The sequence below is a fragment of the Telopea speciosissima genome, chromosome 3 (assembly GCF_018873765.1).
Source record: "Telopea speciosissima isolate NSW1024214 ecotype Mountain lineage chromosome 3, Tspe_v1, whole genome shotgun sequence".
In the NCBI taxonomy this organism is placed as follows: Eukaryota; Viridiplantae; Streptophyta; class Magnoliopsida; order Proteales; family Proteaceae; genus Telopea; species Telopea speciosissima.
In genome coordinates, this window is record NC_057918.1 from 51,344,325 (window position 1) to 51,361,448 (window position 17,124).

General features: G+C 39.4%; 1 protein-coding gene across 2 annotated transcripts in view; it reads left to right on the top strand.

Moving 5' to 3' along the window:
- LOC122656954 (putative RNA-binding protein Luc7-like 2) overlaps positions 1–17,124 on the top strand; it is a 60,886-nt gene that overhangs the window by 6,325 nt on the left and 37,437 nt on the right. For both annotated transcript variants that reach the window (XM_043851659.1, XM_043851660.1), the window contains exons 5-8: positions 3,996–4,075; positions 4,230–4,386; positions 6,293–6,354; positions 6,544–6,606. In XM_043851659.1, the coding sequence (XP_043707594.1) occupies positions 3,996–4,075; positions 4,230–4,386; positions 6,293–6,354; positions 6,544–6,606 (362 nt within the window). The remainder of the gene's footprint in view (positions 1–3,995; positions 4,076–4,229; positions 4,387–6,292; positions 6,355–6,543; positions 6,607–17,124) is intronic.

A 17,124-nucleotide genomic window follows, 5' to 3' on the forward strand; every position in this document is an offset into this window, starting at 1 on the left:
CCTAGAATGTATTACTTTGAAGTTCCCTCCCCCTCCCCAATTATGATTAGGGTTGGTGTACTTTATTCAGTTGAAAGTTGTTAGACTTGCTGTCCAATTAATTTTCTTAATCAAGATTGACTTTACAACAACTTAGCCTTATCCCAACTAAATGGGGTCGGCTACACGGATCCCTGCCCTCCAATCAGCTCTATTCGAGGTCATACTTAGTACTTAGTCAAGATTGACTTCTCTCCTGAAATTGATCTTCACCTCATCCATATCATCTAGGAATTCAGATAGGTATTCTCTTTAAGCTGATCCTTGTATTCCCTTGGACAATTGCTTTTGTTCAGATTTCATTGGACTCTGGTCTAAAATAATTTTGTTTGTTTTGTTCATTCTCTTATTGAAATCTGAGTCCATCACCCTACAAGTCATATTATTCAATATTTTCTGTCTGAAAATTCTGTTGCTATGTCCATATTTAACAATCCTAATGCATGTAGGATTTATCTCTAGGGTCCTTAACCTACAAGTTAAAGATTTATAAAGCAATCCCTCTAGTCCTGATAGACTGTTGAACAAGTGGCATTTGGTTAATGCTTTGATCTCTGCATGTTCCTTGGCAAAGTACTCCCTGCCATTGATAATGCATATACTCGCTCTCTTAGAGATGATTTTCCCCTCACGATTTTCTTTCAGCTTGTTGGGATGTTTGTGGAAACTGTAACCCCCCAGTCTCGGGATAAAGGAAAAGTGCCACCCTAACGGGTACTAACCGTAAGGCCATGTGAAAATGCCATTCAAACTTACAATTGAAATTTAAGGCTGGAAATTAACACGCAATCGTTGATACTGTTACAATACATCAGAGTAACACAAGATGCGGAAGTTAAATACGTACATCCCTTATATAATATTTCTCGTCCCCTACCGTACAATTTATAAAGAAAATTATTACAGTACAACTAAATGAGACCTGATATGGGCGTGGCCAATCTCCCTTTTGTAACTCCTGTATTCTGTACAACGTCCGATCTCACTGTGTTGTGTGACGAGGGCCTGTCGATATCCATAGGTTCCCAGACTCATCATTACTGGGACACCTGTAACACATTGAAAGAGGGATCCCCACAGGGGTGAGCTACAGTGACACAATGAGTATATATAACTTAAAACACTCCCAACCACGTAAAATACTTTTATACAAATTTTCCTTTCGAAATTCTCATTTGAAAATTCAAACATTTTTCAACAAACAAATCTCACTAACAGAAGCACTAACGTTCACATCAATAATTTCCCTTTTTCAAAACCCCATTTTACTCTTTTATTCTTACACCCATAATTATACCATGCTCACACTCATGGTGAGATGGACACTACCATAATTTCTCACTCAAATCCCAAAAGCCCAAATCATCACCATAACCACGCACTAGGTGGAATGGTCTCATAATAATATCATTTTCTCATTAATTTCTCGAAATCAATCCATAACCGCACTCACGGCTGAATGGTCCCACAATAGTATCAATCACACAATTTTCATCCCTAAGTCTGCGACAACAGGGTGGGGGAAATCATCACATTCTCACTACCACATTTGTTTCTACTACCATATCTACCATCAGTACCATATCCGTACCCTCCACCCCATCCTTAACCCCCACTAGGTGAGGTACGCACATATGGTTTCCCTATCATCTCATGCATACCCCCTGTCCACATGAGGTATCTATCATCCCACTCTACAAAGTGAGGTATCTGAAATTTCACCCTCCAAGGTGAGGTATTTGTCATCCCACTCTCTAAAGTGAGGTATCTCAAACAGCCATATCCGTACCCTCCATCCCATCCTTACTTCCGCTACGTGAGGTGAGCGCCTATGGTTTACCTATCCTCTCATGCATCCCCCCGTCCACATGAAGTATCGATCATCCCACTCTACAAAGTGAGGTATACATTTCTCATTTTACTCCATCACAAGAAATTTCCACAATCGCATCACAGTCACAATTCACAGACATTCAGTTTCTCTAATGCTACAACATGTAAGGTAGTGTTCATACTTGCATTTAAGTCAGCAAAGTCCCACAACGTATATTCATTCATTCTTTTCCAAAGTGAATACAACACTTCACAATTAACTAATCCACATCTCAATAATACAACAATGATACACATGCTACATCTATCACTACTCTGCACTTGACCACTTGTTCACACATTTTCATCATTATATATAATTCAACATTGTATAACTGCAAAGATATAAGTTCAAAACATAAGTAAACTTGTATACTTTGTTCCCATGCCATACATTCATAATCACTCATTTTCCTCTAATTACAATTAAAATACCCATCATCCATTCCACTTAAGATATCACAATTATCCTATAAGTTGAAGAGAATCTCAAGGTAAATCCACTCATCATATTTGGCAATCGACGGATTACCTGATCGACGGCCCTGGGGTTCCCAGTAAACCCCTTGCCATCTAAAACAAAAAGTCATCAAAATCTTGTTACTACTCTTAGATGAACCATGGGTCACCTTCCCATTGGACCAAAATCTCCAAAATAGTCAATTTCCCCAAAACATGGGTGGTTCGGACTTGTTGGACCCCTATCCGGAAGCCCTCTACCAAGCAACCTTGCTGAACATATGTTTTTCCTGACTCACCTGGTGCCCATGTCAGATCTTCGGTTCCTGCACAGTTTCAGCTCAGAGATGCGATTCTTTTTTTTTTTTTGGGGGGGGGGGTTGGTTGGGGGTTTCTCAAGGGACTTTCATCCCAAACCCTCATTCAAGGTTTCCTAACATCATGTAAGGTCTTAATAACCACAATAATGTAATCTATGGCGTGGATTGAGTCTAGGAAACTCGAATCCACCCACCATTTCCCATTTTCCCCCTTTTTAAGGTTTTAAACCCAAGCCTAAGCTTGAATCTCCAAACCTTCTGCGTTTCTTTCAAAACCGGCTCCATACACGCATGCATTGGGTCCCAAAATACCCTTTGCATGTGTCAAACCCAGCCCCAAACATCTATAAACAAAACCAAGCGAGAAACGGGTGTTTTACCTCTTGGGTGACTTGGAGACTCTAAGTCGGTGGCGTAACAGCGGGTTCCCCACCCTCCTCCTAGGTTGAGTGAGCTCGGCCCCTTTCCAATGCCACCCATTCCGAGCTTGACACGATTGATCTCCGCCAAATAGGGTTGGTGGAGCTCCTTCCTCCTCCCTCTCTTCTTTCCCTTCTTTAAGTGAAGTGAATAGTGGTCACTGGTTTAGTCTTCATGGTCTTATATAGACCACCCTTTGGACCCAGCTGGTCCACCCATGGGTCTTACCTAAGGTTCAAATTGAACCCTGTTCAACCCAATTTCATTTCTCACATGGTTAAGGGTCATTTAAGTCATTTCACTAGTCATCTAGTTTTAATTAATAGTTACCTGCGTTATTTGTCTCATTATGTCACTGTTCGCATCTAAATTACAAAATTAGCCCTGTTCACTTAAATTTCATAACTTGAAATTTCGGGTTATTACAGAAACGGTTGAATCATTTATTCCTCCGTTATCACTTCTGGGCTCTATCTGTTGTGTTCAGTTTGTGTTCTATTATGTTGTTGTGTTCATTGATCTACTCCTTTGACTCCTGAGGATTTTTGTTGAAATAGCGGAGTCAGGTGGTCCTCCTCCCATCATCATCCTTTGAGCAGTTCAGCTTAGATATTTTAATGGGGATACTTTGGTGTATTGATTGATGCTATATTTATCTTTCATTTGTATTTTGTAAGTTTGCAAGTAGTTTATATGGATAATTTTTCTTTATATGTGGTAAGATGTTCATGTTCGTTCTTTCTCCACCTAGTTGAATATTCCTCAATGTTTCCACCAAGGCTTTTAGTTGAAAATTTAAATGATCATTTAGGTCTTCCACCCTGTAAGGGGAGGATGTATTGGAAGAAGTTAGCGATGAGTGACATGAACAATGTTGGTTTGTAGATCTTGAAGGCAAAACTGATGCTAAGATTCGGGCTCTGGAAGTGGTGGAAGACCTCAGAGCCAAAAGGGCAGATAAGCAGGTGTTATTCGCATCTCTTTCTTCTACTAGCATTAACTATCTTGCTTTGGACTTCTGTTGTAGTGTTATTTTCAGTATGGTGATATTGATTCTATTTTAAGTTACTGGATTTTCTGCTCTTAGAAGTGGTTGCATGTCTTAATTTCCAATTTCAGTCTATGCTTCTTCTGGATGCCTTCAACAAGGATAGAGCTTCTCTACCACAACCACTTCCAAACCCTCCATCATTGGCCCCATTGCCTGTACTCGCACCTCCAGATCCACGCACACAGGAAATGATAAATGAGAAGCTGAAGAAGGCAGAGAATCTTGGTAAGTCTTCTATCAGACGCACTTCTCAGACTGGTACAGGAAATTGCATTCGACGTAAAGTTTTTGCACTGTTAGGAATTTTGGTTTTTGTTCCTTGTTACTAACTCTTTCAATTAAAGTGTTACTCCACGATTTCAGAAACTGGATCCATTCATCCTTGTTTAGTCCCTTTCATATATCATATACTATATATAACACTTTTCAACTCCCTAAACCCTTGACCAAACCAAACTGGTCCCCCATCAACCCTCATCCACGGCCTCGCTTTTCATGCGACCAACCAGAGCAAGATGTGAAAACTCAACCCAAAATCTGCATAGAAACTAGTGATGACCCAGCTCCACTCTTTATATATGCCGTCTCAAAAATAATTTTTTGTCCTTTTACAATACTAGTCTTAAATCTGAACCATTGGTTTTGCCCTAATTGGTCTAACTGGTGCATGCAGCTTCTGTTATGTACCTGAAATTGATTTACTACTCTGAGCCAACCAGAGCTTTTTCTTTTCTTACCCTCCCTCCTCATTCTTTAACAGGCAGAACTTAAGAAATAACCAGAAAATAAGAGAGAAGAGAACCCGAGAGAGAGACAAAGAGGTTGACAATATGAGGAACTGAACCAGCGATAAATTTAGTGTGTGAATTCTATTGCTGGTCCAATAAGCTTTATGTATATTACCCAAAGAAGCATCCAAAAGGAAATACAATTGAATAAGGAAACCATATAGGAAACTTTTCCTAGAAATAGCAATTGCCAACTACCAACTAAAACCAACACTACTAAGATACTCATGATGGGGACACGTGCCTAAACTGCCTGCTGATTTCAAAGTAATTGCAGATGAAATAAAAACTCATAACATGCTTGCCACAATGATAAATCTGCAGAAAGGTTGATGTAGATGAATAAACCACTCCATATAGAATCTGCCAAAAAATGATCTGGATCTGCTGTCTGGATACAGGAAATAGGTTGATTTTGACATTGCCAGAAAAAAAAAAAAAAACTTTTATATAGCTTGATCTTGATTTGGATTGATGAAAAACCCCATGGAAGACCTATAAGATAAAAAGGTGCTCTAGTTTTTCTTCATGTAATTAGCAACTAGAGCCTTAGATCACTGTAGGAAGCATAGTTGTCAAGGCGTCGCCTAGGCGTCCAGACGCTTTGGTCGACTTGGGAGCCTTGGTCGCCTAATTGGTGTCGCTTTGATTTTTTACCCTGTCCAACGCCTTGGGTCGCCTAACTGCTGTGACAACTATGGTAGGAAGCATAGGTTGACGCAACAAAACATACAGTATGGAAGGGACTGTCAGCTTAAGAAATAGCCAGAAAACGAGAGCGAGAGGGAACTACCTAGAAATAGCAACGACTAACTAAAACCAACACTAACCAAGATTCTCTCACTATAGGGACACTCCCCCTATTGTGAGTATGGTCTAACATGTTTACCAGGAAAAAGTATGGCCTAACACTACTACCGCCACATGAGAGGGTCCAATGGGGGTCCATGATTCCTATAGGACCACAACTTGACATTTTGTGCTTTTCCCAAATACCTAATTCAGTCCTTTACAGTACTCAATTGGCATTAGCATTAATCTTGTTACTGAACCCAACCTTCCATATTTTGTGAATTGAATTTCAATCAGTTCTACATCATTACAGGCCTGTTGTATGGTCTTTTCCAAACCTGAATTGGTCCTTCACAGTTTGCTACCATTTGGTGCACTATGCATTCTTAGACAATTATTCCATCTCTCGAAACCTTTCTGTACAATGTACCTTGAGTATTAACATTGGTGTTGCAGTATGGTATTGATGAGGTCCGTAATTATTATTTTTAGCTCCAAACATTTATAATAAGTGGCTTGTTCACATACTTGTTTACCCGTCTTTTCTTTAGGTGAGCAAGGCATGGTAGATGAGGCACAGAAAGCACTTGAAGAGGCTGAAGCACTGAAGAAGGTATTATCCTCCCATTTCCGTATTGATTTACAAGATCAGGTTATTCAGACCTATCCTAATGTGCATCTGTCAGCGGTTCATCTTCAGTAGTATTGAGTTGTTTTCCTTAGACATCCTTGTTGTATTGGTGCCTCAACTTTTTTATATTTATTATGTCATTAATTATTGATTATTATTTTATTGCTTCAGTTGGGGGCCAGGCAGGAGCCCGTTCTGGACTCTTCAAAGTATACTGCAGCTGATGTGCGCATTGTGAGTCATATTCTTCATGATCTTCTGTTTTGTTCCATTTTCTTGTTTGTAACCGTTAGTAGTAAATTTCTTCTGCAATATGATGCATGATTGATTGTCTTGACTAGTTAGTTTCAACTGTATGCAGTACATTGGGATATACCAAAACACCACTATTTACCTTTGGTAGCAACCTTTATGTCCTGCCATTGAAGAATGCCACCTGCTATTTTCCTTTGGTAGCAACCTTTATGTCCAGCCATTCAAGATTGCCACTCGAAAGAAAATTTCCTTGTGGGAATCCACCCATTAGGCCAGTTAATTATCCACCTACTGACACAAATTTTCCGAAGGATAGTTGTTTTGGAGACTGGGATGTAGGGGTGCAACTCAGGCAGGGTTGGTTTGGGCTGTTAATGAATTTTGAATAGGGACAAGTGGCTAAGCCAGAAGTGTAGCCTGATGGTGTTCAAATTTAGGCCTACTTCACCATAGTGAAGCCTGTGAGCCTTCAATTCAAGTGGGGGACTGGCGGATTTTGATGTTTGATAACAAGGAATTCAAACCCCCCTGGTAAGTAGGGGTAAGATGGGATAGGGTAAGAATAATGGTTACTAATTTAATATGGATTTCAGAAAGAAAAGTAGGGTTAGGGTTTTTTTTTGGGGGGGGGGGGGGAAGAGAATATGAGGAGGTAGCCATGGGATTTCAAACAAGGGGTAGTTAGGCCTAGATACTTGGATAGTATTATGGGGAGACTATTCGGTTATGATGTAATAAGGGGATAGGGATGTATTGGGAGGGGATACGTTTGGTTCCCATCTTGTTTTCCTACTTTATTAGTATTCTGTACTCTATTTTCTTTCTCATCAATAAATCCTTGATCATAAAAAAACCTGATAGGATTTCAAAATCTTAAGTTAGTAGTTGTAGATAATTCAGGAAATTGAAAAGGGTTCTTCTCTTCCCTCCACCCCCATTTACAAAGTACCCGTTTCATAGTTGTCAAGGCGTCGCCCTGGCGTCCAGGCGAATTTTGTGGTGTCTGTGCGGTTGCAGCTTTAGTGGTCCTGAAAAGGGTTTCTCCTCTCACCTCCAACCCCATTTACAAAGTATCTGTTTCATAGTTGCCAAGGCGTCGCCTAGGCGTCAAAGGGGATTTTGTGGTGTCTGGGTGGTTGCCGACTTAGTGGGGTTTTGAACGCATTGGCCCTTATTTATGCCAAATATCATTGAAGTAAATGATTTTATTTCATTTACTTAAGATATTATTCATAAATAAGCAAATACCCCCCTTTTTGAATCCAATAAAAATAGTTAAAAAATAAAATTCCAAAAGGATAAAAAGTCAACCCTCTAGTTCAAGAACAAAAACTGGATTTTCGACGGTGGGTGAAATTTTCAACTGTCTAATGTTGGGGTTTTTCTCAAATCTAAGAAGTTCCTTAAATCTTAATATGGTAAACATATCTAAAAACCATAATTGCGGTAAAAATTTCGTTTATTTTGATATCTTAAAATTTTTTTTTTCATTCAGAGCGATTTTGACAGCATTCACGTACACTTAAGAAGTTTTGACCGGAACATAACTCCTTAAATATAAATTAGATTTAAGCAATCTTGGAATTGTTGGAAAACTGGTTTTGTGGTCTACCTAATACAAAAAGTCTCATATAAAAATAAAATCGTTGGACCAGTCAAACTGCTTAGAGAACAAGAACGTTTCTCTAAATCAAGATCAGTTTAATTACTTTTATATAAGATTACCAAATGTGAGACTAGGTATACCATGACAATGATGAATTCCAAGAACAATATAAACCAACTGTATGTTTTGATTGTTTCAAACTGCCAATAGCTTGCTTCTTCAGTTCTGGTGTCTAATAGTTCTATGTTGATTTTTAATTACTTGATATGGTTTAAGATTGATTTTTAATGACTTGATGTGACTTAGTGTGGATTTTTTATGACTTGATGTGGCTTAATGTTGACTTTTGATGCTTGATGTGGCTTAATGATGATGTTTGGTGATATAAGGTATACATTTTAACATACTAAATAATGTTCGAAAAGAGAGCAAATAAAAAATAACACTTGAACGCCTTGGTAGCCTAAGCGCTTAGGCATCCCTCCATCGCCTTGGGTCACTTTGCCACCTTGACAACTATGATCCGTTTTGACATGACTTGGGTAGGGGTCCTCTCCGCATCTACTCACCAAAGTATCCGTTTTGACCAAGGTTTAAAATCTCGTTTCGTTTCGGTGTTTCGGTCTGACCGAAATAGCCGAAATACTCGAAATTTTGGATATTTTGACCAAAATTTGGTATTTTCCTACAAGATATCGGTTGGTCATTTCGGTGGGTTTTAGGCGACATTAAGGCCTAAAACTTCATGGAAACCCTATTTTAGGCTATATAAACACATGCAAATGTTCAAATTGCAAAAATAGTCACCCAAAGTGGTGTTTTGGATTTGCACCCTTGATTGGCAGTATATGGTTAAATCCAAATGTATATTTTTGGTAATTACACATACACATTGTTTAAGACTTTAAGTACTAGATGAGATAATGGTTAATAAGCAATTTAAACAAGTAAATTCTCTGCCTAACATAAAGTCAATGACTCATAAGCTTGGTACTAAATCTCGTTTCGTTTCGGTGTTTCGGTTTGACCGAAATTTCCGAGATACCGAAATTTCGTCGAAATCTCGGTCGAAATATCGTCGAAATCTTGGTCGAAATATGGTATTTTTCTGTGGGTGTAAAATGCCAAAAATGTCCGAGATTTCCGAAATTTTCGAAACAAGATGACCGAAATTACCGAGAATTTTGAAATTTCCGAAACGAGATGACTGAAATTTCATCGAAATTTCCGAAATTTCCGAAATATTCGAAATATTGCATTTTTTCTTTTCGGACTTGCATTTCATTTCGGACAGGTCGAGATACTCGAAATATTCGATATCTCGACCGAAATTTCGCGAGTTTTAGTACTATGCTCCTAAGTCATAATATTAAGTACAAAATTTTGAAGACATCAATATATTCTCTTAATACAAGTCAATTAGTCATAAAGTGACTCAATTGTCTACTAATAATAATTACTGCGCAATCCAGGATTGATCTTACACATTGTCCGATGGAGCTGACATGCATTGTCCTCTAAGTGTAGGACATATGAATGCCATGTCATAGTCTGGGAGAAGAAACGAGTTTAATCCTCCATAGTTGCCATGTAAATTGCATCATCGACATACTGAAGGTAACCTATCCTAGGATATGGGGCACCAAATTGTGAAGAACTACCAATTGATCCACTGTGATATGACGGCTCTGAGAGTATGTACGGGTACGGCTGGTGGGTTAGGTAGGAGAAGATGTCATCCACAAAAGACGATCCGCTACGTCCCTGTGAGTGGGAGTCGTACTCAAAACTGGGACTGGATGAAGAAGATATATTCCCCCCCCAAGTGAACTGCCCGTATGGATGTGAATGAGATGAATTGTACTTTGATGGTGTTGGAGGTGGACTGCTCTCTCCGCAAAAAGATGGGGGTACACAATGCCCACTCGATCTGCTGTCCCTGTCGCCAATACTGAATCCACCAACATATGGTTGTGAATGAGATGAACAATACTCTGATGGTGCGCAAAACAGTAAAAACAAGTGAAAAAGTGGAAATGGGAGCAAAATCCTTGGTTTGGAGAGCTCTCGGTCAAAATTTTCAATTTGAGGTTACATTTTGTTTTGAGTCGACCGAGATAGTCGAAATATTCAAAATTTCAATTTTGATCTATGGTTTTGACATAAAATAGAGGGACAGCATTGGATATGTCAGTAGTGACTTGCAAAAAACTCATGCATGCATCCATGCACACACCCACACACACATACACCCATATGGGAAAAAGCTCTGCTTTTGTTGCTGCAATGAGAAGGGAGAGTAGAAAGAAAAAGCAGAAAAAGAGCTGTTATCAGAAAGAAAAAGAAGGGTGATGCAGATTCTTCACCGAATAGGGCTTGTTTGCTTAGGAAGAAGGGTTATATGCATGTTGGACCTTTGATCCCATGGATTTTCTATGTAATAGGCCCCTTTTGTGGGCCTAAAAACATGGGTAATTATGTTGCATACAGGATTCTTTAGTTTTTTTTATGTAATTAGTGGTCATGTGATCACTTAAGTGATCATATGACTTGGTTAAGTGATCTTGTGACAACTTAAATTGGGTTGGATTAGGACTCTATAAGTCCAGCCATGTTTGGAGTCTATTTCTTTTGTTATTTCACTTTCCTAGTCAGTTTAGGTTATCTAATAGGTTAAGGATTGGGTTAGGCCTTTCCTTTTTAGTGTATGAGTATAATTTTGAGTCTTTTATATAAGGTTGTAAGGGGGCAAGTATTGAACACCAATTTTGATATTAACTTCTTCTCCATTGAAGATTTTTGTCTTATGTTCGATAAAGGCTGGTGGGATCGGTGTTTGATTCGATTGACCCTTTGCGGTGGGAAGCTCAGGTGGTTCGTTTGCGGGATTGGTGTTTGATCATAATCGACACCTTACTGTGTGAAGCTCAGGTGGTTCTTTTGAAGCTCTACATTCATGTTCTAGTTCAATTTTTTATTTTTATTCAAGATCTACTTTCCAACAAGCCCAAGCCCTAAATTTCCTCCTTTTGTTTTCAATTTTTCCAATACTTAAATTCTACCCAAACCAAACCAGTCAGCCAAATTACACCAAACTTTGATCAAATTCTCCTCTCATACTAGGGAAAAACTCAATCCAAGTTGCTCAAATCATCTTACTATCATAAACCTTAAAAATCCATCTTTTCCTCTTTTTAAAAACCCGAAACCCTAACCCTACCCTTGCTTCCAATTCTAATTAAAAGGCCTAGATTTGTTAAAACTTGACGTAACCTTCACTGATAGATTCCCCTACATCAACTTGACCTAACCCTTCCATCAAACCTTAGTGATGCAGATTTATCACCAAATTGGGCTTCTTTTATTAGGAATAAGTCTAGGGTTGGGTTATATACGTGTTGGGCCTTTGATCCCATGGTTTTTTTTTATGTAATAGGCCACTTTAATGAGCCTCAAATATGGGTACATAGGTTGCATCCGGGATTAGCCCTATACTTAGTTTATTTTCATCTTTTTAATGTTTTAAATTGAACAGGTCCAAAGCTGGTTTGCACCAGCGGTTCAATTTAAGTGATTTTATTAGTTTTTCTTTTAGTTGTTAGTTGGGCTAGATTAGGATTCTATTTTGAGTCTATTTCAGTTTCCTAGTTAGTTTAAGTTACCTAATAGGTTAGGGATAGGGTTAGGCCTTTCTTTTTTAGTGTCTTAAGTCTATTTTTGAGTCTTCTGTATAAGTTTATAAGGGAGGCAAGCATTGAATACGAATTTGATTAATAAAATCTCAGCTTTATGCTTGCTGCCTTTGTTGCTGCTGTTGCTCCTTGAGAGTGTTGCATCCTTGTGGGTTTATCAAGGTGGAAGGGATTGGTGGATCTGCAATCGACTCCTTGCATCATGAAGATCTGGAGGGCTGCTACTTATCTCCTTGCATCGTGAAGATCGGGAGACCCAATTGTTCATCTTCAAAGTTGCTGTCATTGAAGATCAGTGTTCAAGTAAGTACTTTACAGTTTCAGCAATCACCCTTGTTCTCCTAATCCTTTAAACCCGGCCCCATCAATCCCCATTGCCAATACTCAATCATTACTACGTCCCTCATTCACCATTAATACCATAGATCCATTAGAACCCTAAAACCTGCAACTATTCTTCTTCCCTTCTAGGTCACATGCAAGGTGATTTTCGTGAGAATTCTGCCCAGCCAAATCCAACCGTTAGAACCTGCTAAAAATTTGAACGAATCTTCCTCAAACCCTAAGAGAGACTCGATTCAAATTTCAGCACCATCCACCCAGCCGATTGTCTAAAATTATAGTTTTACCCCTCTCCTACTTCTACTAGGAAACCTCCATAACTCCAGATTTAACCATCTGATTTAGCTGTAACTTTTAGCATATATTCCCCTGCACCCTATCCATACTCGACCTAAAGCCCTTGCCCTAACCCCACCTCTAAACCCTAGATTCCATCACTTCCCTATTTCCCAAAACCCTAACCCTAGTTGCTGCCCAATTACATCTAAACTACTTCTACTCATCCAAAACCAATAAAACCTAGTTCATTAGACTCACCTACACCTGCCCAACTTTACCATATAAGATACCTATCCATCACCCTAACCCTAACCCTAACCCTAAACTTGACCTGCAACTCCAATTTTGTCCCATCAAACCAGCAGGTCAACAGGTCCTGGATGTTTGGCTCCTAGTAGGTCTCCTACCCATCTAGGACTACATTACATGGTGCTGACAACGTGGGTCCTTGCCCTCTAGTAGGCTCTATCTGAGGTCATACTTGGCACAAGACCCAAACCATGCATGTCATTCTTTACAACCTCTCCTATGGTCAGTTTAGACCCGCACCTAGCTCATTTAGCTCGTTCAATCGGGATCGGATCACTCCTTACTGGGACATACCTAGGCCTCCGTTGAACATGGCTATACCACCTCAGACGACATTCTCGGAGCTTGTCGCTGATCAGGGCGACTCCCACATCAACTCTAACATGTTCGTTCCTCACTTTATCCTTCCTAGTTTTGCCGCACATTTATCTTAACATCCTCAACTTTGCAACACTTAGCTTCGCTATATGACATTTCTTAACTACCCAACATTTTGCCCCATACATCATAGCTAGTGAGACAAAAGTCCTCTAGAACTTTCTTTAAGATTTTAATGAATATGTTGGTCACATAGTATTTTGGTCTCCCGTCTCCACTCTTGCACTTTAATTCTCTGTGTAACATCATCCTCATCTATATCACCTTTGTTTATGGTAGACCTCAAATATCTAAAATAGTCACTTGGCGGTATCTCTCTCCTCGATTTTTACCATGTCATTATCCATCATATTGTGACTAAAGTTACACATCATATACTCCGTCTTTTATCTATTAATCTTAAAGCCTCTTGTTTGCAAGGTTGATCTCCACATCTCAAACTTAGCGTTAATACCTGCTTTTGTCTTATCTACCAAAACGATATGATCGGTGAAGAGCATATACCACTGGACCTCATCTTGGATGTTTTTGGTTAGTTAATCTATGATGAGTGCAAACAGACCTAAGCTGATCCTTGATGTAACCCAACCGTAATTGGGAATTCCTTGCCCTGGCCTCCTATAGATCTCACACTAGTTACCATACCCTCTTACATATCTTTAAGGGTTAAATACGCAAACCCCCATAAAATGTACCCAATATTCCTCATGCACCCCTAAGGTTCTGACAATTCCACATGTACCCTTTGAAAATTCCACGTACACCCCCTACTTTTCAACCTAAAGCCATTTAAGTCCACACCGTTAATTTCAGGCGTTAAATGCTAACGGATCTGAAATTGAAGAATGTAATGTACAATTATACCCTCGTTAGAGCATAATTACCAAAATGCCCTTAAGAGTAGATATACCCATTCTCTTCCATTATTGCACAAAGGAAGAATGAGGAAGGACCAAAATGCCCTCATCTTAAATATGCATTTCCCCGGTAACAAAAGCACAACACCATTTCCGTGCCTCTTCAACATCAACAAAAGGAGATTCTTTAGCAGAAGCCTTATAAGGAAACCAAGCAGAGCTCTTCCTCCACCAACCCTCTCAAACTCTTGCTCCTTCTTGGCACCTAATCGTAGGCAGCTTCATTGGCGCCTTTTTTTTTTCTTCCTGCTAACATTTCCACATAATTAAAACTGGATATTTGTGACAACTTATAAGTAGTAATAGAAATAGAGATTGATAGAAACTAAATTTTGTTCCATGAGCAAACCGTTGGAATGATGACCCAGATCAGCGTAAACAGAGCTAATGCCATCGATGTGAAACCTAAGTATCTGCAAAACCAGGCGATCTGTGGAGAAATCCTATGAAGGTAGACTGCACATTTCGACCGAGTGAATGCAAAGGTAACTGCTATTAAAAAAGCATTAAACAATCGACGGGGGACCAGCAAATACGATGATTGGAACTCGGTTCCCATCTATGTACTCGAATGGAAACTGAAATATAGAAAACGAAGTAATCCACGAGAAAGCAACGACCAGAATTTCTGATGAAGGTAGTCGTATAGTCAAGTCAGAGTAAATTTTTTTTTTTTAATCAGAAAAGAAGAAAATCTTTAATTAATTTGGTTACATTCCTCATAAGAAATCTGAGAGATTCACATTTCTTTCTGCAACTAACCCAAATAGAATCAGAGCTAAAATTAAAGCCCAAAAGACATCCACATGAAACTATAGCCCCAATACCTATATCTATACCTAAACTATTGAGAACAATTTACACCGACTAGATGAAACCCTAATTTCAATAACAAACCTTGCCCCCAAACCCGTACAGAGTGCTGCCTTGCCTCGTAAGAGCATAAACACATCCATGGCGGTCACCGTCTTCCTGCGAGCATGCTCCGTGTAAGTAACAACATCACCGATAACATTGTCGAGAAAGATCTTGGGAACCCCACGGGTCTCTTCATAGATTAAGCCACTAATACGCTTGACACCTCCACGCCTCGCAAGACGATGAATAGCAGGTTTGGTGATGCCTTGAATGTTACCGCTCTGCACCTTACGATGCCTCTTTGCTGAACTGCTAGAGGATTAAGAGAAGTCGAGTCTACATTTGTAAAAGAAGAAGATGATTTGGGGAAGATGAGGGTTGGGCAAAAAGGTCTTTTCAAATTACAGGGGTGGTAGAAGAAAGGGTAGTTTGGGCATCAAAAAAAAAATTAACGTCCAACGCTTGAAATTAACGGCGTGGACTTAAATGGCTTTAGCTTGAAAAGTAGGGGGTGTATGTGGAATTTTCAAGGGGTGCGTGTGGAATTGTCAGATCCTTAGGGGTGCATGCGGAATATTGGGTCCATTTTAGGGGGGGCATGTGTATTTAAACCTATCTTTAATTACATGTATATATTTACTCTACATCCTTCTCTTCACAATGACATGCCAGATTACATCTCTAGCGACTCTGTCATAGGCTTTCTCCAGGTCAATAAATACCATATGGGGATCCTTTTTGCTAGCTCTGCATCTTTCCATGGGCCTCCTTAGTAGGTAGATAGCTTCTGTCATGGATCTGCATGGCATGAAACCAAATTGATTCTTTGAGATATGAGTCTCTTTTTAGACAAGCTTCAATAACCTTCTCCCAAAGTTTCATAGTATGACTCATTAGTTTTATGCTTCTATAGTTGTTGCAGCTCTGAATATCACCCTTATTTTTGAAGATCGAAACTACAATGCTTTTCATACATTCATCTGGCATTTTCCTTGTGATCATAATTTTGTTAATTAACTTGGTTAACCAATATACCCCACATACTTGTTGGGCCTTCCACACATCTATTTGGCTCTCATCCGGGTTTGGTGTTTTGCCTACTTTCATCTTTCTTAAGGCTTCTTTAACTTCGGCCACACCAACCTTTCATACATACCTATGATGTGTGGTGTGTTGATGAATAATGCAATCATCCGGTTCAGTCATACCTCGAACTATCTCCATTTAGTAGTTTACAGATATACTCATCCCGTCTGCTTTCAATGTCCTCATCCCTTATCAACACTCTTCCGTCCTCTTTTATTCATCCCATGTAGTCAAAATCTCTACTCTTCCTTTACCTAATTTTATTTACTTTATAAATAGTTTTTCCCCTTCCTTTGTGTTTAAATTAATATAGAGCTCTTCATATTTCCTCTTCCTAGACATCCCCACTATCTTCTTAGCGTCGTTTCTGATGTCATTATACCTCTTTTTATCTTCTGTGTCTTTAGTCCATTGCCATGTCTTAAACCTCTTTCTTAGTGTTGATGGCTGCTTGGACCTCCTCATCCCACCACCAAGTTTACCTAGGGCAGGTGCCTACCCTTCGTTTCCCCTAGATCTTCTTTGGCAACCCTCTTAATACAAGTCATCATCTTGTTCCACATCGCATTGGTGTTTCCCTCTAAGTCCCACTTTTCTTGTTTGACCACATTTTTAGTAAATATGCCTAAGGACTTCCCTTTTAGTGTCCACTATCTTATCTTAGGATACATAGGTTCCCTCCTACGTTTCTGTGCATTGAGGAACATATCCAAGACCACCGGTCTATGTTGGGTGATTACACTCTCCCCAGGAATAACCTAACATTCCTTACCCAACATTTTGTTCACCCCTCTAGTCATGAGAAAGTGTTCACAATGTGTAGATCATAAGCTACCGCAAAGTCTAGGATTGAGTTCCACTCCTCATTCCTCTCCCCAATCCCAAAGCCTCCATGAACACCTTTATAGCCTCCACAATCGCTCCCAACATGTCCGTTTAGGTCACCTCCAATAATAATCGATTCATTTTGGTCAAAAACCCTGCACTAAATCATCCATGTTGTCCCAAAATTGTCGCTTACTACTTGAAT